Source organism: Callithrix jacchus, chromosome 22 (assembly GCF_049354715.1).
Source record: "Callithrix jacchus isolate 240 chromosome 22, calJac240_pri, whole genome shotgun sequence".
Lineage (NCBI taxonomy): Eukaryota > Metazoa > Chordata > Mammalia > Primates > Cebidae > Callithrix > Callithrix jacchus.
The window spans coordinates 35,951,945-35,975,448 of NC_133523.1; the positions used below are offsets into that span (position 1 = coordinate 35,951,945).

The 23,504-nt window shown below is 54.6% G+C and overlaps 1 protein-coding gene across 3 annotated transcripts; it reads right to left on the minus strand.

Annotated features, from left to right (window-relative positions):
• Positions 1–117: 117 nt before the first annotated feature.
• On the minus strand, positions 118–23,092 carry PRX (periaxin). 3 transcript variants are annotated; one of them, XM_035284142.3, is made up of 7 exons: positions 23,003–23,092; positions 14,527–14,570; positions 14,345–14,443; positions 14,092–14,217; positions 9,514–9,670; positions 4,925–5,121; positions 118–4,270 (listed from the first exon to the last, which is right to left on the minus strand). In XM_035284142.3, exons 1-7 carry the CDS (start codon positions 23,043–23,045, stop codon positions 320–322), a joined length of 4,617 nt encoding a protein of 1,538 aa, XP_035140033.2. In that variant the 5' UTR covers positions 23,046–23,092; the 3' UTR covers positions 118–319. The 3 variants fall into 3 exon arrangements, with proteins under 3 accessions (XP_035140033.2, XP_002762178.3, XP_035140032.2); XM_002762132.6 differs by lacking the exon at positions 23,003–23,092 and adding an exon at positions 21,679–21,718; XM_035284141.3 differs by lacking the exons at positions 14,527–14,570; positions 23,003–23,092 and adding an exon at positions 21,679–21,718.
• Between the last annotated feature and the right edge of the window lie 412 nt (positions 23,093–23,504).

A 23,504-nucleotide genomic window follows, 5' to 3' on the forward strand; every position in this document is an offset into this window, starting at 1 on the left:
AGGCCGGGGACCTCTAAACCCTAAAACCTCTTCTTTGGAGACTGCCTTCTCTGCATCTCCCCTACCCCCCCTGCCCCTCCCCTCCCACTATGCACACAGAGGAGATGAACACACAGCTACTTCCGGATTACTTTATTCACATGGCTTGTGGGAGACACACACTCCTGCCAGCGAGACAGGAGCAGGCCTCCCCACTAGTCCTGGTCAGTTGCCCACCTCCTGGCCCTCTTAGGGTTAGTGCTAGTTATCACACACACAACAGCGGGGGTGGGGGAGGAGAAAGGAAGGCAAGAAGGGAGTCTCCATCTGCCCAGGGGCTTCAGACGGCCGCAGCCTGAGCCCCCTCCATCCTGGCTGGGCCTGGAGACCCTGTCTCCGAAAACCCCACGCTGGGCAGCCGCACCCGGAATCCACCCTCTTCCTGGTCTCCACTCCCACTCCGGGCCTTGGGGCTTAGGGACACCCTCGGGAAGCGGAACTTTGGGGACTTCTCTCTCACAGGGGACTTGGGGGCTGCATCACCCTCCTGTCCCCGTGAGGCTTTAGAAGGGGCCGCCAGGCCTACGCGTGGCAAGCGGACCCGGCCCCGGCCCCGGCGTCCCAAGGCCCCTTCCCCACTGCCCTCTTCCTCTTCCTCTTCCTCAGGGCTGGGAGAGCCTTCCCCAGTGGCCATCTCGCTCTGGCTGAAGCCCACTCGGGGCAGCCTGAGTTTGGGGCTCTTGGCCTTGTCACCCTCCTCGGTCCCCTCCTTGGCACGAGCCAGGCCAAACCGGGGCAGGCGCACCTTGAGCTTGTGTCCAGCCTCCCCCTCCCCATCTGCCACCTGGTACTCAGCGTGGTTGCCCCCAGGTGGTGAGAGCTCCACATCGGGCAGTGACAGGCGGAAGGTACGCTCGGCCCCTAGGGGCTGCTCCTCAGCACCCTGGCCCCCCACCCCAGCTCTGGCCCCCAGCGTGGGCAACTTCAGCCTCAGCCCACCCTCGCCTGTGGCCACCTCCCCTGCCTGCACCTCTCGGCTTAGCCCCACGTCCAGCTCAAGCTGGGGCATTGTCACAGTGGGCATCTTGAAGACACCCTCACCCACCAACAGCTCCCCACCTGCAACCTGGGTTCTAGGCAGAGACAGGGTCACCTGGGGCACCTGGACCCTGTAGCCTGCTGTGCCCTCTGCTGAAGGGGCTGTACTCTCAGCCTGCTGCCCCGGGGTACCTGCCTCACCAAAGCCCATCAGTTCTACCTGGGGCAGGGAGATGCCCAGCGGAGGCATCCTTAGCCCCGCCTCATGGCCCTCAGTGACCACTTGCCTGGCTGTGGAAACCTCCAGCCCTGACAGCTGCATTCCACTGACGGCCACTGCCCCCTCCACTCTCCCTTCCTCCTGGGCACCCAGCGCAACCAGCTCCACCTCAGGGATCTTAAGCTGCACAGTGGTGGACTCAGCCTTTTCTCCTGGGCTGGCACGCTCACCTTGAACTTCTGCTTCCTTCCCTCGAGCCAGCCCAAAGGAGGGCATCTTCAGCTTGGGCATCTTCACCTTCCCGTCCCAGCCCCAGCCCTTGCCCTCCAACTCAGCCACCCCCGGCACCAGTTCTGCTGCCTCAGTGTCCCGGCCTCTGACCCCAAACTTGGGCAGAGCAAACCTGGGCCCCTTGAACTTGAGGTCGGCCCCTGCCACCTCTACCTTGCCTGAGGGCAGGTGGGTATCCAGGCTGAGCTGTGGGATGGACAGATCGAGGGCAGGCAGCAGGCCTGCCTCCCCGGCCCCTTTGGCCTCAGCCTCAGCACCTACCCGAGGCTTGGGGAGCGAGATGGCAAACTTGGATACCTTCAGCTTGGTGGCTCGCCCAGCCCCCTCAGCCTCTGCTTTGGCCACCTTTGGCCCCGAGAGTCCAAACTTGGGCAAGGAGAACTTGGAAGAGGGCTTGACTTTCGTCTCCATTGTCTCCAGCCGCCCTTCCTCAGCTTCCACAGTGGGCAGCTGTGGAGTGACAATTTCAACAGAGGGCACTCGGAAGCCCACTTCCCTGACCCCTGCTGCCACTTTGGGGCCCTCCGCCTGCTCTACCTTGCCCATTTCGGCGGCTGCGACCTGCCCCTCCAGGCCAAAGGCCCCTGGCAGGTCTAGCTCCACTGAGGGCAGAGTGAGAGAGGGGACACTCACATGAGCCTCACCATCCACCTTTGGCTGCAGACAGGGATGTGTTACCAGCTTCCCTGAGACCTCAGCGCCTGCCTCGCCTGGCTTGCCACGTGATGGCGACTCTGCCCTCCCTAGCTTGGGCATGGTCATCTTGGGCATCTTGAAACCAAATTCCATCCCTTCTGCCGGCTCTGCCTTGGTGGCTTTTAGCTGCACCTCTGGAGCCCTGGGCAGCTTCACCTCCGGTGCCTTTGGAAGATGCACATCAGGAACCTTGGGCACGTGCATTTCCGGCAGCCGAATCTCTGACACTTTCGGCAGCTGCACCTCGGGAAGTTGCACATCGGGCACGGCCATCTCAGGCACCTTGGGGAGTTTTATCTCCGGGAGCTTCACATCAGGGACTTTTATTTCTGAGACTTTCGGCAGCTGCACCTCTGGGAGGTGCACATCGGGCACGACCATCTCAGGCACCTTGGGGAGTTTCATCTCTGAGACTTTTGGCAGCTGCACCTCGGGGAGTTGAACCTCTGGCACAGCCATCTCAGGCATTTGAGGGAGTTTCATCTCTGGGACTTTCGGGAGCTGCACTTCCGGCAGGTGCACATCCGGTACAGCCATCTCCGGCACCTTCGGGAGCTTCATCTCAGGGAGCTTCATCTCTGGGACTTTCGGAAGCTGCACTTCTGGCAGGGGCACATCGGGCACGGCTACCTGGGGCACCTTCGGGAGTTTCATTTCAGGGAGTTTCATCTCAGGCACCTTCGGAAGCTTCATCTCAGGGACTTTCATCTCAGGGACTTTCGGCAGCTGCACCTCTGGGAGCCGCACGTCCGGTACAGCCATCTCTGACACCTTTGGGAGTTTCATCTCTGACACCTTCGGCAGCTGCACCTCTGGGAGCCGCACGTCCGGCACAGCCATCTCTGACACCTTTGGGAGTTTCATCTCTGACACCTTCGGCAGCTGCACCTCTGGGAGCCGCACCTCCGGCACAGCCATCTCTGACACCTTTGGGAGTTTCATCTCTGGCACTTTCGGCAGCTGCACCTCTGGGAGCCGCACCTCCGGCACAGCCATCTCTGACACCTTTGGGAGTTTCATCTCTGACACCTTCGGCAGCTGCACCTCTGGGAGCCGCACCTCTGGAAGGGCTGCCTCCGGCACTTTTGGAAGCCTGACCTCAGGAGCCTTGGGGAGCTTCACTTCAGGTCCCTTGGGCACCTTGACCTCGGGCCCTGACACTCCGAGGCCAAGGGAGGGCATCTTGATGGTGGGCAGCTTCAGCTTGCTCTCCACAGCTTCAGGAGCAGTGGGCCGGGGCTCCAGGAGGGAAAGCCCAAAGGTGGGCATTCGAAGTCTGGGACCTTTCACCCTGGCCTCAGGGCTGCCCTTGGCTACCTTGGCCTCAGCAACTTCCTTCACTCGAGCCCCGAATCGGGGGAAACTAAGGCGGGGCATCTTCAGGGCCACCTCAGGTGCCTCTCCCCGGGCCTCTACCTCTGCACCTGGCAAAGCTAGGTCCACCCCCACAGTAGGTGCTGCCACATCCAGGGTGGGAACCACCACAGCCCCTTCCCGGGTCTCCAGGCAGGGAAGTGTGGGCAGAGTGGGCAGCTCCACCTGGGGGACCTGGATCCCCATGGCTGGGAGCTCCACAGCAGGCGGAGCCGGGGCTCCAAGCCCAAGGGTTGGCAGGTGGAGGGCAAAGCCACCAGCTTCCTCTGCTGTGGGGGCTGCCTTAGGGGGTGAGACCTGGGGGACACCCACCTCGGCCCCTGGCAGCCGAGGCCCAACCAGCTCCACCTGGGGGGCTGTGAAACGAGCTCCTGCAGCCACCTCAGCCTCCACCTTGGCCTTCCTGGGGGGAGGAGCAGCGGCAGCCAGCCGGGCTGCCTGGGCCTCTTCGGCCACTTCTCGTACACGCAGCCGAGGGAGCTGGAGGCGCCGGCGGGCAGGGGCGGCTGGGACAGGACCCTTGACAGCCTCAGCTTTGAGGCCCCGGCGCAGGCGGGAGAACTTGGGAAAGGAGAACTCGACGTCAACAGGGGCCAGGTCAGCAGGGACCCCCAGAGCCCCAGGCACCACCACCATCTTCTTCTTCTTCACAGGGGACAGACTCTGGATGTTCTGGGGAGAGAGGAGAGAGGCAGGAGGCGGTGGGACAGTGGGAGGCTGGGAGTGGACAGGAAGAGCCCCCTCCTGGTATTAGACCAGGCCGGGGATGCACTAGGTCAAGTATCATGTCTCCCAAACACCATCCCCACTTATTGCCTGTCATTTCACCTTGAGTGCCCAGGAAGGCAGGCAGCCATCTAAAATCTCCAAATGAGTCAACAGGAGTGTAGGGACTGGAACCAAGACTTCTAGCTCCTGAACCAGGATTTTCCCCAACATCCTCATTCTTGAGATGGGGAAACTGAGTCCCAGGGAAGGAAAGAAATTTGTCCAGGGAGACTCAGCAGAGCAGTAATTGGGCCACACTCAGGCTGGAACCTGGCTTCCCTGGTTCCAAGTAGCGTGTTTCAGGATCCCTATCAAGGCTGGATCCAACGGTGGGGATGCCTCTCCAAGATGGGTGAGGTCCCTGGGCTGGAGTGGGTCAGTCCCCTTCCCGGGGGAGGAGTTTAGGGGCAAAGAGCAAGGGGCAGAGAGTGGAATTAGCTTAGGTTAGTAACAAGACAGAGGGCAAGGCTGGCCCATGGTGGCAGGGAATGGGGGTCATGGCGCAGAGACGGGATCGCTGGGGCAGTCCAGGGCTGGGGCCGGGCTAAGCACGCGTACCAGCTTGGCCACCTTGGCCCGTGGGCCCTTGATCTCGTAGCCGGCCACGGTCCCGGGCCGCAGAGCTAGGTCCCCGGTGGGCACAGTGCGCTTCAGGCAGAAGGAGACTTTGTAAGGCTCGGCGCATTGCAGCAGGCGTAGTGCGTCCTCGTACTTGAAGTTCTCAAAGAACACTCGGGCGCTCAGCAGCTGGTCTCCTGCGGGGGAAGTGGAGGTGCGCAGCACGTGGGCATCTCTCGGCTCTGCCCGGGCCTACCTCTGGCCACTTGCACGGAGCCCCCGCGGTGAGGCCCTGCCCCAAATTTTAGCCTCTCCAATTCCCAGCGCAAGATTGAATCGCAATTACGCCGGCCCCGCCCCACAACCTCAGCCCCGCCCCCTGCAAGGAACAAAGCCGCGCCCACTCGGGTCATGCCATTTTCTTGTCGCTCCCCTATCCATCCTTATATTTCGGAGACTGACTTTGCTTCTTTTATCAAGAGAACAGAATCAGAAGAGGACTTCCAGAAGCTCCCACACTGTTCACCCCCTTTCTCCTGTGGCGATTTACTCACTCCACTCTCCTTCCTGTTCCTGGGGATGAACTAACCCCACTCCTTCAGGGCAATCCCTCCACCGCCTTCTTAGGTACATCCTCCAGCAATTCTCTCCCCTTCCCACATCATTAATTGTCCTTCTCATTTACATTATTCTCATCAGCGTACAAATACGTTATTTCGGGCCAGGCGCGGTGGCTCACGCCTATAATCCCAGCACTTTGGGAGGCCGAGGCGGGTGGATCACGAGGTCAGGAGATCGAGATCATCCTGGTCAACAAGGTGAAACCATGTCTCTACTAAAAATACAAAAATTAGCTGGGCATGGTGGCGCGTGCCTGTAGTTCCTGCTACTCGGGAGGCTGAGGCAGGAGAATTTCTTGAACCCAGGAGGTGGAGGTTGCGGTGAGCCAAGATCCTGCCATTGCACTCCAGTCTGGGTAACAACAGTGAAACTCCGTCTCAAAAAAAAAAAAAAAATATGTTATTTCTCCCACGAGAAAGTTTGCCAGCCACGTTGATTCATGCCTATGATCCCAGCACTTTGGGAGACCAAGGCAGGCAGATCACCTGAGGTCAGGAGTTCAAGACCAGCCTGACCAACATAGAGAAACCCGTTCTCTACTAAAAATACAAAATTAGCTGGGTGTCATGGCAGGCACCTGTAATCCCAGCTACTCGGGAGACTGAGGCAGGAGAATCACTTGAACCTGGGAGGCGGAGGTTGCAGTGAGCCAAGATCATGCCATTGCACTCCAGCCTGGGCAACAAGAGTGAAACTCCATCTCAAAAAAAAAAAAAAGAAAATCAGTCTCACTATGTTGCCCAGTCCAGTCTCAAATTCCTAGGTTCAAGTGATCCTCCCGGCCGGGCGTGGTGGCTCATGCCTGTAATCCCAGCACTTTGGGAGGCCGAGGCGGGTAGATCACGAGGTCAAGAGATCGAGACCATTCTGGTCAACATGGTCTCTACTAAAAATACAAAAAATTAGCTGGACATGGTGGCGCATGCCTGTAATCCCAGCTACTCAGGAGGCAGGAGAATTGCCTGAACCCAGGAGGCGGAGGTTGCGGTGAGCTGAGATCGCGCCATTGCACTCCAGCCTGGGTAACAAGAGCAAAACTCTGTCTCAGAAAAAAAAAAAAGTGATCCTCCCACCTCAGCCTCCCAAAATGCTGATATTACAGGTGTGGGCCACTTTCTTTTTCTTTCAAAGACAAGATCTTGCTCTTTTGCCCAGGCTGGAGTACACTGGTGTAATCACAAATCACTGCAGCCTTGAAATTCAAGGCTCAAGTGATCCTTCTACCTCAGCCTCCTGAGTACCTGGGACTTCAGGCCTGTGCCACCACAGCCAGCCTCTATAACCTCGTAAAGACACATTGCCCCAGGCCTCAGGCCTTGGACCTCATCTCTGTCTACATGCTCAAGTCATCCCTTGGGAATTCTTGGGAAGCTCATCCAGATTGAGGAGTTTAAAGATCATAAATCTGCTAAGAATTCCCAAGTATATCTCTCCAGCCCAGGATTCTCCCTTCCACCCTAGACTCACATCCAACATCTCCATCATATCTCCACCTGGGTATCCAGTGCCACACCTCTCACTCCTGGACATTCTTCTCCAAATGAGTACTAGCCTCAGTGTGTTCCTTTTGAGAAACCAGCAACTCCATCCTCAGGTCAAAAATTCCTAGATCCACTGGGTGCAGTGGCTCACACCTGTAATCCCAGCACTTTGGGAGGCCAAGGCAGGTGGATCACCTGAGGTCAGGAGTTTGAGACCAGCCCAGGCAACCTGGTGAACTCCCCCTGCTCCCCCCCACGCCCAGCTCTACTAAAAATACAAAATAAGCCAGGTACTGGGGAGGCTGAGGCAGGATAATTGCTTGAACCCGGAAAGCAGAGGTTGCAGTGAGCCAAGATCATGCCATTGCACTACAGCCTGGGTGACAGAGCAAGACTCTGTCTCAAAAAAAAAAAAAAAAAATCCCTGGATCCATCCTTGAAACTCTTCCCATCATTCCCAATATCTAGTACTCAAAGTTCCTCCTTCAAAATATATCCAGAATTCAAAATACACACACACACACACACACACACACACACACACGTATGTTCTCTCTTCACCTCCGGAACGTTTTGGTCCGGAGCATCCTCATCTCTTACCTGGATAATCACAGTAGTAACCTTGTTGGTCTCCCTACTCCTAACCCTGCCCTCATATATTCTACTGTTTTGTTGTTGTTGTTGCTGCTCTGCTGCTGCTGTTTGTTTTTAAAACGGTATCTTGCTTTGTTGCCTAAGCTGGAGTACAGTGGTGTGATCATGGCTTACTGCAGCTTCAAACTCCTGGGCTCAAGCGATCCTCTCGCCTTGGCTTCCCAAAGTGCTGGGATTACAGGTGTGAGCCACCCCGTGCTTGGCCATATTCTACTGCTCATGCAGCAGTTCAGCAGTCAATTCATGTTTCTCCTCTGCTCACAGGCCTCACAGAATAAAAGTGAAAGTCCTATAAAGCCCTCTAAAAAATGCCCTCCATTACCTCTCTGGCCTCTTCTCTTACTCTCCTCTTCACTAACTCAGTTGCATAGACAGTGGCTTCCTCACTGTTCCTCCCACAAGCTAGTCAGGATCCCACCTTGGGGCATTTGTGCTGGCTATTCCCTCTTCCAGATGACCTCATTGCTTTTTCCCTCACCTCCTTCAGCCTTTTCGCCCTTTCCGGCCCACACCAATTCTTTTCTTTTTTTTTTTAGATGGAGTTTCAAGTTTTGCCCTTTTCGCCCAGGCTGGAGTGAAGTGGTGCCATCTTGGCTTACTGCAACCTCCGTCACCTGGATTCAAACAATTCTCTTGCCTCAGCCTCCCAGAGTAGCTGGGATTATAGGCGCCCACCACCACACCCAGCTACTTTTTGTATATTTAGTAGAGACGGAGTTTCCCCATGTTGGCCAGGTGGGTCTCGAACTCCCTACCTCAGGTGATTCGCCCACCTCAGCCACCCAAAGTGCTAGGATTACATGCATGAGCCACTGCACCCGGCCAAGCCCACCCCATTAAAAAATGCAGCTGTAGCTGGGCACGGTGGCTCATGCCTGTAATCCCAGCACTTTGGGAGGCCAAGGTGGGAGGATCACCAGGTCAGGAGTTTGAGACCAGCCTGGCCAATATGGGGAAACCCTGTTTCTACTAAAAATACAAAAAGCGGGCGCCTGTAGTCCCAGTTACTCAGGAGGCTAAGGCAGAAGAATCACTTGAAACCAGGAGGTGGAGGTTGCAGTGAGCCAAGATCACACCATTGCACTCCAGTTGGGCAACAGAGCGAGACTCCATCTCAAAAAAAAAAGCGGCTGTAGCACATTTTGCCCTCCTGGCAACTGTAGCACATATTGCCTTCTAACTTACTAGGTATTTTACTTAACTGGCTTAAATATGTCTCTCCCCCCTGAAATGTAAGCTTCCTAAGTGCAGGGACCGTTGTTCACTATTTTGTTCACTGCTGAGGCCAAGCACTTAAGATAATGTCTGAAATACAAGGCGCTAATAAATATTTGTTTCATGAATAAATCACGTCAGCTTCATCCATGTTTCCCAAAACATCCCTCACTTACAAAGCTCCTCTTCCCAACCCCTCCAAGTGGCTCACTCCACCCTTTTCTCCTGTCCCAACAACAAAAACATTTACTAACACTCACGTAGTTAAGCACTATGTGCCACTTAGCTATGTGCTAAGTGTTTTCACATAGTGACTCATTTAATCTACAATACATAATAACCCCATACTAGAATAAGCCCCATTTCAGAGATGAGAAAACTGAGACACAGAAATATCACAAGCTAGTAAACGGGGGATGTGGGATTCGCACCCAGTGAACCTCTGTAGTTTGCAATGAAACCAGTCAGCAAAGCCCTGCCCCAAGTCCTTAACCCCGCCTCCTGGTCGCAGGTCACGCCCCCATCCCCTGGTCAGTTTCAGCCTCGCTTTGGACGCTGGGCAGATTTGTAACCCCGCCCCTGCAGGTTGATCCCGCCCCACACCCCGGGCCCGCCCACCTTCCTGCAGGCTGAGGCTCCTGGCGGCGGGTGAGTCCTCGCGCAGCTCTCGAACGAAGATTCCCTCTTTGCCGCCGCCCGCTACGTTGATGCCGCTGACCCCGGTCTGCGCCTCCGTCTCCACGATAATCTCCACCAACTCCGCCCGCCTCAGCTCCTGCAAAGGGCGGCGAGGTGTCGCGTTGGTGGGGCTCTAAGGCTGGACCTCGCCCAGCGCCCGCCATTGCGCTCAATGGTGGCTCATGTACATATATACATATATTATATATATGTGTGTATATATATTTAAAGACGGAGGGGGCGTCTCGCCACTTTGCCCAGGCTGGTCTCGAACTCCTAGGCTCAAGATATCCTCCCGCCTCGGCCTCCCAAAGTGCTGGGATTACAGGCGTGAGCCACCACGCCCGGCCAGAAGTGGCTGTTCAGCGAGTTCTCAGGGCACACGCCCCTTGGCGCCGCCCTCGCAGGACGTCGGGGCACACCCACTCCGGCGTCTCCCCCTTAAAGCGAGCCCGCGGGCGGCTGGCTTTCTCGGACCTGTGGAACGCTTAAACAGCTCCGCGGGCCTGCTGGCCTTTCTAGGACCCTAGAGCTGCAGTCGGTAAAGGTTAGAAGAGTCGGGGTTGTAAGGGGAGGGACAGCATCAGAGGGGGCTGAAGGGAAGTTGTGATTGAGAGGCGGGACCAGGATCGTGGGGGCGTGGTCAGGTCGGGAGGGCGGGGCTGCGGGGAGGTCAGTGCGAGAAAGAAGGGTAGGAGAGCGCAGGCCTGGAAGAGCCAAACGGGGGTATAGAAGGCTGCCAAAGACAGGAGAGGAGTGTGGCAGAGTTTATGAGGGGTTATTTGAAGCTGGGGTGGAGACCCATATTCTTTTTTTATGGGAAGAGACAGGGTCTCTCAATCTGTCCCCAGACTTGAGTGCAGTGGTGTGATCATGGCTCACTGCAGCCTCCACCTCCTAAACTCAAGCAATCCTCCCGCTCTGGTCTCCCAAGTAGTTGAGAACACAGGCAGGCACCACCACACCCAGATAATTTTTAATTTTATTTATTTATTTATTTATTTTAGAGATGGGGTCTCACTGTGTTGCCCAAGCTGATCTCAAACTCCTGGCCTCAAAAGATCCCCCAGTCTCCCAAAGTGCTGTGATTACAGTCATGAGCCACTACACCTGGCCCGAGACCCATATACTATTCTATAAGCTGGATTGAACTATGGGGAAGGGGCTTTAATAACAGCAGAACAGGCCAGAGGACTGTGGCTCACACCTGTAATCTCAGCACTTTGGGAGGCTGAGGCAGGCGGATCACCTGAGGTCGGGAGTTCGAGACCAGGCTGACCAACATGGAGAAACCCCATCTCTACTAAAAATACAAAATTAGGCCGGGTGCAGTGGCTCACGCCTGTAATCCCAGCACTTTGGGAGGCTGAGGCGGGTGGATCGCGAGGTCAAGAGATAGAGACAATCCTGGTCAACAAGGTGAAACCCTGTCTCTACTAAAAATACAAAACTTAGCTGGGCATGGTGGTGTGTGCCTGTAGTGGCTGAGGCAGGAGAATTGCTTGAACCCAGAAGGCAGAGGTTGCGGTGAGCCGAGATCGTGCCATTGTACTCCAGTCTGGGTAACAACAGCAAAACTCTGTCTCGGAAAAAAAAAATACAAAATTAGCCAGGAGTGGTGGTGCATGCCTATAATCCCAGCTACTGGGGAGGCTGAGGCAGGAGAATGATTTGAACCCTGGAGGCGGAGGTTGTGGTGAGCTGAGATCACACCCCATTGCACTCTAGCCTGAGCAACAAGAGCAAAACTCTGTCTCCAAATAAATAAATAAATAAGTAAAATAACAGCAGAACAAGAGAAGAGTTGAGGATGGGATTCTGAGGAGGGGGCTGGCTGGACCTTCATGCCGTCTGGGATTCGGGGGATAGGGAGTGGGATTTGCCTCCCTGCAGGCTTGAATGTGTGCGAGAATGTGCTCTGTTGTAAATTCAGTGACCCCAAGACCTGCAAAACACCCACAGGAGAGGGAATCCAGTGAAGGGGGGGCTGCGTGGGTAATGAACGGGACTGGCAGACATGGCATTCCTGGTATTTACAGTAAATTATGCAGATTGGACTTGGCCCAGAAGCCACTGCGGGCTTCACAATAGGGCTTCCCAGAAAAGGCAGTGATAAACCTGGATTCTGTCTAGGAATCCAATCTGCTGTATGTCTTAGGGAGAATCTTGCCCTCTCTGAATCCACTTCCCTGCTGTAAAGTAGGGTAACATAGGTATACTGGCAGGAGGTTCATGTTGTGAGCTGAGGCCTGCAGCAGCAGGGAGCTGAGAGGACGCTGTCATGGGTAGCACATCAGGGCCAGCACAGACTGGAATTGAGCCCAGGACTTAGAGGGAAAGCAGGTCTAGGCCAAATGCCCCACCGCAGTGGCCCCAAGGGACCAGGGGGCTGAGCAGGGCAATGCCATGTCTGCCAGTAAGAAAAGTTGTGGATGGGGCTACAGGGAACAGCATGACCACCATTACCACCCTTTGGCTCAGCAGGTCCTGGGCTAAGCATTTTATGTGCAGGATCTCTGTCTTTTTTTTTAAGAGTTGGAGGGCAGGTGTGGTGGCTCATGCCTGTAATCCTAGCACTTTGGGAGGCCTAGGCGGGTGGACCACACCACTGCACTGCAGCCTGGCCACAGAGTGAGACCCCATTTCAAAAAAAGAGTCACAGTCTTACTGTTTTGCCCAGCCTGGTCTCCAACTCCTGGGCTTGTGATCATCTGGCCTCAGCCTCGCAGAGTGTTGGGATTATGGGTGTGAGCCACGGAACCCAGACTGCAGGATCTCATTTCATGAGATTTTGATGCCCATTTCATGGGCAGTCACAGAGGAAGACACTGAGGCCCTGAGAGGTAGAGTGACTTGCCTAATGCCCTGAAGCAAGGGAAGAGGCTGGACTGCAACCTTAGGTCTGTGTAGCCAGAGAATCCTGTAGCCAGAGAACTCCTGGCGCTCAACCTCCAACCTCAGCTTGGCCCCTGTAAGAGTAGACCCGCTCCATGCCTGGCACATAGTAAGACACGGTCGATGCCAGTACATTATCTCAGCAACAGGGACAGCACCTGCCATTCAAAGAGGCTTCTTCAGCACCAGACTCTATGCAAATGGCTCAAGCATGAGTTCTCAGAGATGGAAATCATTACCTAAATTTTTTTTTTTTTGAGACAGTCTCACTGCGTCCCCCAGGCTGGAAGGCAATGGCACAATCTCGGCTTACTGCAACCTCCCCTTCTTGGGTTCAAGTGATTCTTCTGCCTCAGCCTCTTGAGTAGCTGGGACTACAGGCATGCACCACCATGCCTGGCTAATTTTTGTATTTTTAGTAGAGATGGGGTTTCACCAGGTTGGCCAGGCTAGTCTCGAACTCCTGACCTCAAGTGAGCCGCCCTCCTCAGCCTCCCAAAGTGCTGGGATTACAGGCGTGAGCCGTCATGCCCAGTTCCATTACCTCCATTTCACTGATAGGGAAACTGAGGCTCAGATAGTGAGATCATCTGCCCAGGGCCACAAAGCTGAAGTGGTATGGTGGGATCTGAGCCATGGGTCCAAGCCCATCTCCTTAACCCCTACATTAAATAGCCTATATTATATACATATATTTGAGACAGGGTCTTTTTAACTTTGTTTTTCTTATTTATTCTTTCCACACAGGAGACTTAATGAGACAGGATCTTGCTCTTTCACTCACACTGGTGTGCAGTGGTTCGATCATATCTCACTGCAACCTCAACCTCCTGGGTTCAGGTGATCCTCCCACCTCAGCCTCCTGAGTAGCTAGGAATGCACCACCAAAGCTGGCTAATTTTTTTTTTTTTTTTTTTGGTACTCCCTGTGTTGTCCAGGCTGGTCTCAAACTCCTAGGCTCTAGTGATCCTCCTGCCTCGGCCTCCCAAAATGCTTGGATTCCAGGCCCAAGCCACTGCACCTGGCATATACTGCCTCTTCTGATGAAGGGTTTCTGCTGGATTTTCTTTAGCTCCTTATTATTTTTTGTTTGTTTTTGTTTTCTTGAGATGGAGTTCAATGGTGGGTGGAGTGCAATGGCACGATCTCAGCTTACTGCAACCTCCACCTTCCAGGGTCAAGTGATTCTCCTGCCTCAGCCTCCTTAGTAGCTGGGATTATAGGTGTACGCCATCGCACCTGGCTAATTTTTGTATTTTTAGTAGAGACAGTTTCACCGTGTTAGGCTGGTCTTGAACTTCTGACCTTGTGATCCACCTGCCTCGGCCTCCCAAAGTGCCTGGATTACAGGCATGAGCCACCACGCCTGATACTAGCTTCTTATTAATTTAGCTCCTTTATGTGCCAATGAATTCACTGCTTTGAGTCTTAGTCTGTGCCAGACACTGCACTAAGGACATTACATATGTTAATTTTCTTCCCCCCACAGTGACCCATAAAATGGACCCATTTCACAGATAGAGAGACTAAGGCACAGAGAGGCCAGAAAGTGTCTCCTTGCTGCCCTAGTCTGTGCCTCCCCACTGTCCTCAAGTGCACCTTGCCGGACCCACGGGCACTCACCTCTGCACTCCGGCTTCTGGCCTCCATGGTGCTGCTGGGAGGCACCTGCACCCCAGGCTCCCGCGTCCTCTCTCCTTTCTGCTGGAGAACCAGCTTCAGTTCTGCATGGAGCAGTTGCCTCTGAGCCTACGGGAAGACAGCGGTGGAGGCTTGAGGCCAGGAGGGGATGAGAGGTGGAGGCCATGCTTACAGGGAGAGAGCAGGGTGAGTAATAGGAAGGGGAGAAGGGCCCCCACCCCAGCTGTCCTCTCACCGCTGCCTGGGCGCAGGCACTCCCTCCTAACAAGAGCCCAGCCCGAGGTGCTGCACTGCTGTCTGCGGGGCTCACACCCTTCTGCGGGGTTCTTGCTGCCTGCCAGGGAAAGACCAGGATGTGAAGTTCCAGGCAGGCAAGGGAGGGGTGGGGAGGGGCATCTGGCACCAGCCAGCACTCACCTGAGGGTCACCTCCAGCTCCTTGGGCCTCCTGAGTCCGGGGCTCTGAGAAGAATGATGTGAGCAGCGTTACCAGCTAACACCCACCGATGCGTCCTCAGTGCCTGATGCTGATGCACTCTGTGTTGTTTTTTGTTTTTTGGGTTTTTTTTTCGAGATGGAGTCTTGCTCTGTTGCCCAGGCTGGAGTGCAGTGGCACAATCTCAGCTCACTGCAACCTCTGCCTCCCGGCTTCAAGCGATCCTTCTGCCTCAGCCCCCCTAGTAGCTGGGATTACAGGCACACACCACCATGCCTGGCTAACTTCTGTATTTTTAGTAGAGACGAGGTTTCGCCATGTTGGCCAGGCTGGTCTCGAACTCCTGACCTCAGGTGATCCACCTGCCTTGGTCTCCCAAAGTGCTGGGGTTATAGGCATGAGCCACCGTGCCCGGCCTATGCTCTGTTGATGCCCTATCCCCATGGTACAGGTGGGAAAGTGAGCCTCAAAAGACCTTTACCCAGGATGACTCGCTGGACAATACACAGTAAAGCCAAAACTGACTCCAAGGCCTGTCTGGCAGCAGAGCCCCTGTGCCAAAGATTTTGGCCAACCGAGGGGGCCAAATTCAATTTAAAAAACTGCTTTTTGGGACAGGGTCTCACTCTATTATCCAGGCTGGAGTGCAGTGGTGCAATGACAGCTCACTGCTGCCTCGATCTCCGGGTTCAGGCTATCCTTCCACCTCAGCTCCTGAGTAGCTGGGACCACAGGTGTGAGCCACAACACCCTGCCAATTTTTTTTTTTAGACAGAGTCTTGCTGTGTCGCCCAGGCTGGAGTGCAATGGCATGATCTCGATTCAATGCAACCTCCACCTCCTGGGTTCAAGTGATTCTCCTGCCTCAGCCTCCTGAGTAGCTGGGACTATAGGCATCCACCACCATGCCTGGCTAATTTTGTATTTATTTTATTTTACTTTATTTATTTATTTTTGCGACAGAGTTTCGCTCTCATTGCCCAGGCTGGAGTACAATGATGCAATCTTGGCTCACCACAACCTCCGCCTCCCAGGTTCAAGCAATTCTTCTGCCTCAACCTCCCGAGTAGCTGAGATTACAGGCATGTACCACCATGCCCAGCTAATTTTGTGTTTTTAGTAGTGATGGAGTTTCACCATGTTGGCTGGTCTAGAACTCATAACCTCAAGTGATCTGCCTGCCTTGGCCTCCCAATGTGCTGGGATTACAGGCATGAGACACCGCACCCAGTGACACCAGGCTAATTTTTGTAATTATTTGTGGAGATGGGGTCTCCCTAGGTTGCCCAGGCTGATCTCCAACTCCTGGGCTCATGCCATCCTCCCACCTCAGCCTCCCAACAATATAAAATAATTATAGCCAGTCCCATGTACTCCCAGTGGGCAAATCACAGCGCCTCTCTGTGCTTCGGTTGCCTGTCTATAAAATAGGGGAGAATAAGAGCACTTACCTCAAGGGGCTGTTCCGAGGATCAAGTGAGTTAATAAGTATGAAGTGCCAGGCATCTGGCAGGTGCTTTATAAATACTTGCTATTATTCTTTTTTTATTTTCTGAAACGGAGTTTCGCTCTTGTTACCCAGACTGGAGTGCAATGGCATGATCTCGGCTCACCACAACCTCCGCCTTCTGGGTTCAAGCAATCCTCCTGCCTCAGCCTCCCAAGTAGCTGGGACTACAGGTGTGCACCACCATACCTGGCTATTTTTTTTTTTTTTTTGAGAGAGAGTCTCACTTTGTCACCAGGCGCCAGGCTGGAGTGCAGTGGCCCGGACCTTGTGTCTAGTGCCCCACAGGCACCACTGCAGGTGGCCCTCAGCACAGCCTTGTGTGATCAGTTACAACTGCGCCCATTACAGAGACCCCATCTCTACAACCACCTCCCGGGTTCAAGCAATTCTCCTGCCTCAGCCTCCCGAGTAGCTTGGACTACAGGCACATGCCACCACGCCCAGCTAATTTTTGTATTTTTAGTAGAGACGGGGTTTCACCATGTTGGCCAGGATGGTCTCGATCTCTTGACCTCGTGATCCACCCGCCTCAGCCTCCCAAAGTGCTGGGATTACAGGCTTGAGCCACCGTGCCCGGCCTACCTGGCTACTTTTTGTATTTTTAGTAGAGATGGGGTTTCGCCATGTTGGCCAGGCTGGTCTCGAACTCCTGACTTCAGGTGATCCACCCGCCTCAGCGTCCCAAAGTGTTGGGATTACAGGCATGAGCCACCGCATCTGGCATACCATTATTATTACTAAGAATTTCCTCAGCCTGGTGCTGTGGGTGCTCCCTCAACATGGAGAAACCCCATCTCTACAAAAAATACAAAATTAGCCAGGCATGGTGGCAGCGCCTGTAATCCTAGCTACTCGGGAGGCTGAGGCAGGAAAATCCCTTGAACCCAGGAGGCAGAGGTTGCAGTGAGCTGATATTGCTCCATTGCACAGGAGCGAAACTTCCGTCTCAAAAAAAAAAAAAAAAGAACTTCCTATGGCCCTGACCTTGTGTCAAGTGCCCCATAGGCACCACTGCAGGTGGCCCTCAGCACAGCCTTGTATGGTCAGTTACAACTGAGCCCATTACAGAGAGCCACTTGAGGCTGGGGACAGGGATGTCACTAGCCCAGGTCACACATGGCCGAGCCAGGACTTGAACTTGTCTGAAAGCTCCAGCCCTTTATCTGGCTAATACTAATAACTGATGGGTACTGAGTGGTTAGTATTTGTCAGTCTCTGTGCTAAGACCTTCACCTTCTACCTCAACTTGGAAAACCCCATTTCCTGGGAGGCCAAGAGAACTGACTCAAGGCCTCATAGCACAGCCAGAAGGAAGCAAAGCTGAAATTCACATGCAGCAACCCGCCAGGCCCATCTGGGGAAACGGAGATGCATACTGTCTCCCCCAACCCCCGACTCTGGGCTTGTCCTCACAGCCCCCACCTGGCATGCCAACCCGCCAACCCCTACTGCACAGGGAAAGGTCAGGCCTCACGCGGCACATTCCCTCACACAATGGCCCATCTGCTGTGCTCAGTCGCATTCCGCCCCTGCCCACCCACCCTGGCCACACAATGGCCCTTCATAGCCCATCACTGGCCAGGACAGAGGACATGGGGACCCTTCAACATTCCCACGGCACCCACTCCCCACACAGTGTAAGAGGGCTTCTTTCTGGATCTCCTAGGAGTCCCGGTCTCTGTGTCCTTCCCTGGGATCCCCGCTGAGCCCCCTGCCCCTCTCAGGCTCAGCCAGGACTTGAACTTGTCCAAAAGCTCCAGCGCAGGCCAGGCATGTGGCTCACGCCTGTAATCCCAGCACTTTCGGAGGCCAAGGCAGGCGGATCATGAGATCAGGAGTTTGAGACCAGCCTGAACAACATGGTGAAACCCCATCTCTACTAAAACTACAAAAACTAGCCAAGTGTGGTGGCGTGCACCTGTAATCCCAGCTACTCAGGAGACTGAGGCAGGAGAATTGCTTGAATCCAGGAGGTGGAGGTTGCAGTGAGCTGAGATCATGCCACTGCACTCCAGCCTGGGCAACAGAGCAAGACTGTTTAAAAAAAAATAAATGGGCCAGGCGCGGTGGCTCACGCCTGTAATCCCAGCACTTTACGGGGCCGAGGCAGGCAGATCACAAGATCAAGAGATTGAGACCATCTTGGCCAACATGGTGAAACCTCGTCTCTACTAAAAAATACAAGAATTAGCTGGGTGTGGTGGCACACGCCTGTAGTCCCAGCTACTTGGGAGGCTGAGGCAGGAGAATTGCTTGAACCCGGGAGGCGGAGATTGCAGTGAGCCGAGATTGCAGCATTTTACTCCAGCCTGGTGCCTGGTGACAGAGGAAGACTCTGTCTCAAAAATAAAAATTAAAAAAAAAAAAAAAAAGAAGCTCCAGCACTTTAGCTGGACAATCATAATAATAACTGATGGGTACTGAGAGGTTAGTATTGATACTGAGTGGTTAGTATTCATGTTGAGTGGTTAGTATTGATATTGAATGATTAGTATTGATACTGAGTGGTTAGTACTGATACTGAGTGGTTAGTATTGATACTGAGTGGTTAGTATTGATACTGAGTGGTTAGTATTGATACTGAGTGGTAGGTATTCATATTGAGTAGTTAGTATTGATACTGAGAGGTTAGTATTGATACTGAGAGGTTAGTGTTGATACTGAGAGGTTAGTGTTGATACTGAGAGGTTAGTATTGATACTGAGTGGTTAGTATGGATACTGAGAGGTTAGTATTGATACTGAGTGGTTAGTATTGATACTGAGAGGTTAGTATTGATACTGAGAGGTTAGTATTGATACTGAGAGGTTAGTATTGATACTGAGAGATTAGTATTCATATTAGCCAGTCCCTGTACTAAGACCTTGTCTTCCACATTGAGGACATTTCCTCTGAACTGGGTCCTGTGCTGGCACCCATAGGCCTCAAAATCCCCCTGGATGTCGTGGCTGTTAGAGGGGTGGAAACTGAGGCTCACAGAGGGGTCACCCAGCAAGAAGCAGCAGCGCTAGGACCTGTGCCTGCCCCGCACCCCTGCTCTACACCTTAGTTTGCATTGGTGGCTCCGAACACCGGGGCAGGAGCTGGGTTGGGCAGGAGGGGCCAGTGCTAGAAACACACCCAGGCGAGGTGCCAGGCCTGGGCCAGGCAGGCCTGTTACAGACTTGGCCTCGTGGGACCCCATTTAACTGATGAGTCATTGAGAGTTGACAGACCGTTGATCACTGTGACAGAGTTGGGACTTGAGGCCAGGTGCGAAAGTGAGCTCAGTCCCTTACCCGGGACTGAGACACAGCAGAGCCCTGAGCTGGGGCACGAGAAGCCTGGACCTTGTAGGTGGTAGAGGACTGGGTCTCCTGGGTCGCAGGCTCTCTGCCCCAGGCCCGTGGCTCTGAGGGTCATGCCGGGAGCCTGGCACAGGAAGTCCAGGCAGGGCAGGGCAGGGACAAGAGAGTACCCTCCTTCTTCGTCCCTGTCTGGGACAGGCACCCAGCCCAGGTTATATTTAGCCCAGCTGTGCCCTTCCTGAGCCATGTACCCAGCTCCTGGGGTAAGGTGGGGGCAGCTTCGGAAGGAAACCCTCAGGCAGGACTCTGTGTTCCCAGCTCTGCCTATCCCACTAGACAGGGGAGGGAGGGGCAGGGAGGCTCCTGGTCGGGGGATTGCTGCTTTGTGTTAGGGGCCAGCAGCCTGTTTCTTGGGCGGTTGCTGTGGTGTGACCCTGGCACATGCCAGAGCTTTCAGAGCCCCCAGGGTCCCTGTTTCTTGAGCACCTAGTATGTGCTAAGTAAGATCCTTTTTGTCTTGGCTTCTTAAATCTTTGTAACATCTCCCTGGAGTGGGTACAACTGAGATACCCATTTCAGATGCGACTCCAGCCCTTCAGAGCAGCTGGGAGTGAGGGGTGTCACTTGGAGACTGCTAAGGGATTGGCTGAGGGCTTTGCCCTTCTGGCTCTCTTTCCCTGGTGACTGCCACCAGCCTCACTTGGGAACCCTGCCTGCTCAGAGCCTCAGCTTTCCCCCGCCACCAGCGTGATCTCCCACAGCAGTGAGGCTCAGGAGTTGAGCTGACTCTTCCAGGCCTATAAACATTACCCGAGGCCATCTAGGGGGTCAGGGGAAGTTAAGGTGGTGGCCTCTGGCTGTCTCAGTCCCTGCTCCAGCACTTCCCGGGTATGAGGACTTGGACAAGATCCTTCATCTCTGGGGCCTCAGTTTCTCCATTTGTAAAATGGAGCCAATAAGAATGGCTTTGAAGACTTGTGAGAGAACAACAGGTGCTTAGAATATTTCTCATGTATAGTTAAGTGCTCAATGAATATAAACTCGACCGGGTGCAGTGGCCCACACCTGTAATCCCAACACTTTGGGAGGCCGAGGTGAGCAGATCATGAGGTCAGGAATTTGAGACCACCCTGGCCAACATGGTGAAACCCCATCTCTATTTTAAAAAAAAAAAAATTAATATAAACTCATCTCTAGCAGCAAAGGTAGAGTATGGAAGGAGAGGGCTGCGCATCTCACAGCGGCCCCCACTTTCCTCACTACCAAAGGGGAACTCTGGCTGAGGGACAAAACCCAGCTCAGGCACTAGCCTCCCACCAACAGGATCCATACTGCCTCCCTAGCACCCTGCTCCAGGGACCCACCCCAGGTTTCAGGCATCCTGCCCCAGCCCTGGTTTTTGGTTTTTGGGGGTTTTTTTGAGACAGGGTCTCACTCTGTCACCCAGGCTGGAGTGCAGTGGTGTGATCACAGCTAACTGCAACCTTGGCCTCCTGGGCCCAACCCATCCTGCCATCTAAGCCTCCAGAGTAGCTGGGACCACAGGCATGCACCGCCACACCCCGCTAATTGAAACTCTCTATATATATATATGTAGAGATGGGGTCTCCCTGTGTGGCCCAGGCTGCTCTGGAACTCCTGGGCCTCGAACTCCAGTCCTCCACCTCAGCCTTCCAAACTGCTGGGATTACAGGCATGAGCCACTATGCCTGGCTGCCTTAGCTCTTTAGAAGCAGCAACTCGCCGGGCGCAGTGGCTTACGCCTGTAATCCCAGCACTTTGGGAGGCCGAGGCGGGTGGATCACGAGGTCAAGAGATCGAGACCATCCTGGTCAACATGGTGAAACCCCGTCTCTACTAAAAATACAAAAAATTAGCTGGGCATGGTGGCGCGTGCCTGTAATCCCAGCTACTCAGGAGGCTGAGGCAGGAGAATTGCCTGAACCCAGGAGGCGGAGGTTGTGGTGAGCCGAGATCGCGCCATTGCACTCCAGCCTGGGTAACAAGAATGAAACTCTGTCTCAAAAAAAAAAAAAAAAAAAGGCAGCAACTAATTACTCTGACACCAGCCCTGTGAAGGGGCCTCCTGACATCAGCCCATTTTAGAGATGGGGAAGCAGAGGCACAGAGGATTAAGTGTCTTGCCCAAGGCTGTGCAGCCAGAAAGAAGAAGAAAGGAGATTTGAACCTCTGGCTCCAAAGTCTATACCTTTAACACCTACACCACACGGCTTCCTGAGCCCCCAGAACCCGTCCCAACACTTCCCGGGACCTTGAACCTCACTCCCACAGTGTCTCAGCTTGGCCAGGGAGGGGACTGGCCGGCTGATCTCTTACCGCTGGGCCTCCAGACACCTCGACAGCTCCTGGTCCGTCTGTCAGCCCCTGCCCTAGGCTTGGGGGGAAAAGGAATGGGGAGGGGGAGGAGAGAGAAACCCCAGCCATTGGCTGCAGAGGTGTGACGTCACCAGAGGGTGGGTGGTGGAGAAACAAACATCCCCCTCCTCCAGCTACAGCCCTCGGCAAGGGGTGGGGACCTCGGGACAGCCACCAGCCACCTCTCCCTTGCCTGGGCCGAGACCTCTGCCCTGAGCTCAGCTTCAAGGATTTGCACGTTGGCTTCCTCGACTTGGAGAATCAGGACCCCACCCCAGCCCCACTGTTTCCTGGCTCCAGGACCTGGGGCTGGCCAAGGGCCTCGACTGTAAACTCCTTCCATTCCCTCTCCCTGTCAACTTGAGTTCAGATCACCGCTGGACCACTTCCTGGCTGGGTGACCTGCTGCAAGGCACAGCTTTTCTCTGCAGATAGTAAAAGTACCCACCTCATGGGTTCCTTGTGAAGATTAAACGAGTGAAAAGAGACTGAAAATGTCAAACAAAGCCTGACAGAATGAGGCTACTAATAAGTATTTTGCTATTCTTCACACAAGTTAGGCAGCTGGCTCTTCTTGCTGGGGGTTTTGGCCCTTTTGGAGTGAGACTGGGCACAGGGGACTCCCTGTTCTCTGTCTAGTGCAGCTGCTGTTTGGGGGACACATAGTAAGTACCATGCTCAGGGCTCAAGCCCTGCTTCTGAATCAAGGCTGTAGGGTGGGCTCCTTGTGCCCTTTTGTTTTGAGACAGGGTCTCGCTCTGTCACCCAGGCTGGAGTAGATGAATCACCGCAGCCTGCACCTCCTGGACTCAAGCAATCCTGGCTCACTCCCCCACCCACCACCTCAAGTAGCTGGAACTACAGGCGTGCACCACAGTGCCCAGCTAAGTTTTGTATTTTTTTGTAGAGACAAAGTTTCACCATGTTGCCCAGGCTGGTCTTGAACCCCTGGGCTCTAGTGGTCTTCCCACTTCGGCCTCCCAAAGTTCTGGGATTATGGGCGTGAGTCACGGCACCTGGCTATGCCCAATTTATAGCTATGTGGCCAGGAGGTGGTGGAGCTGGGGTCCAATCCCTGTTCTCCTGGACCACAGAAAACCCCGCTACTCTTCTGCCTCCTCCACTTTGCAGACAAGGAGGCTCAGAGAAGGTAAGTGACTCCCAAGATCACCCATAGCCGGTCATTGGCAGTGGTCCAGATTTGAACCCAGACCTGCCCAACTCCCAAGACAAGGCTACCAGGCCTCACCCCCACCCCCTGGCCGCTGGCCCAGCCCCGACTCACCAGACCCTGGGGGGCGGCACAGGGAGCACAGGTACCCCCACATGCCCCTGGCACCCACCCGGCTGCTGCCTCGGAAGCCCGTCGCTCTCTGAAGCGAGGCCCCAGGCCTGTGCTGGACTGAGGCTGGGGGATTACCCCCAAAGCGCGTGTCAGCAGCTTCTGCCCCATTGTCCAGCCAGGCACAGACACCAAGCCCTGGCCTCTGTCGGCACCCTCGCCTGTCACACACACTGTGGCCCCTCTGCAAACCTGTCCCCCATCTCACACCATGGGGTTGGGGCCCACTTTAGAGGGCATGGAGTTCTAGGCCAGGATGGCAGGATCCCGGAATGCTGGGGGCCTCCCTCCCCTCTCTCTGAAATGCCCCCTGCCCACTCTCAGCCACTGAGGAAGGCAGGAATGTGCTGACCTCTGGGAAATGCCTTCCAGGCCTGGCAGCAACCAAGGATTGGGGTGTGGCCAGAGCCCTCCTCCCGGGAGGGGTGGAAGGGATTCACGCAAA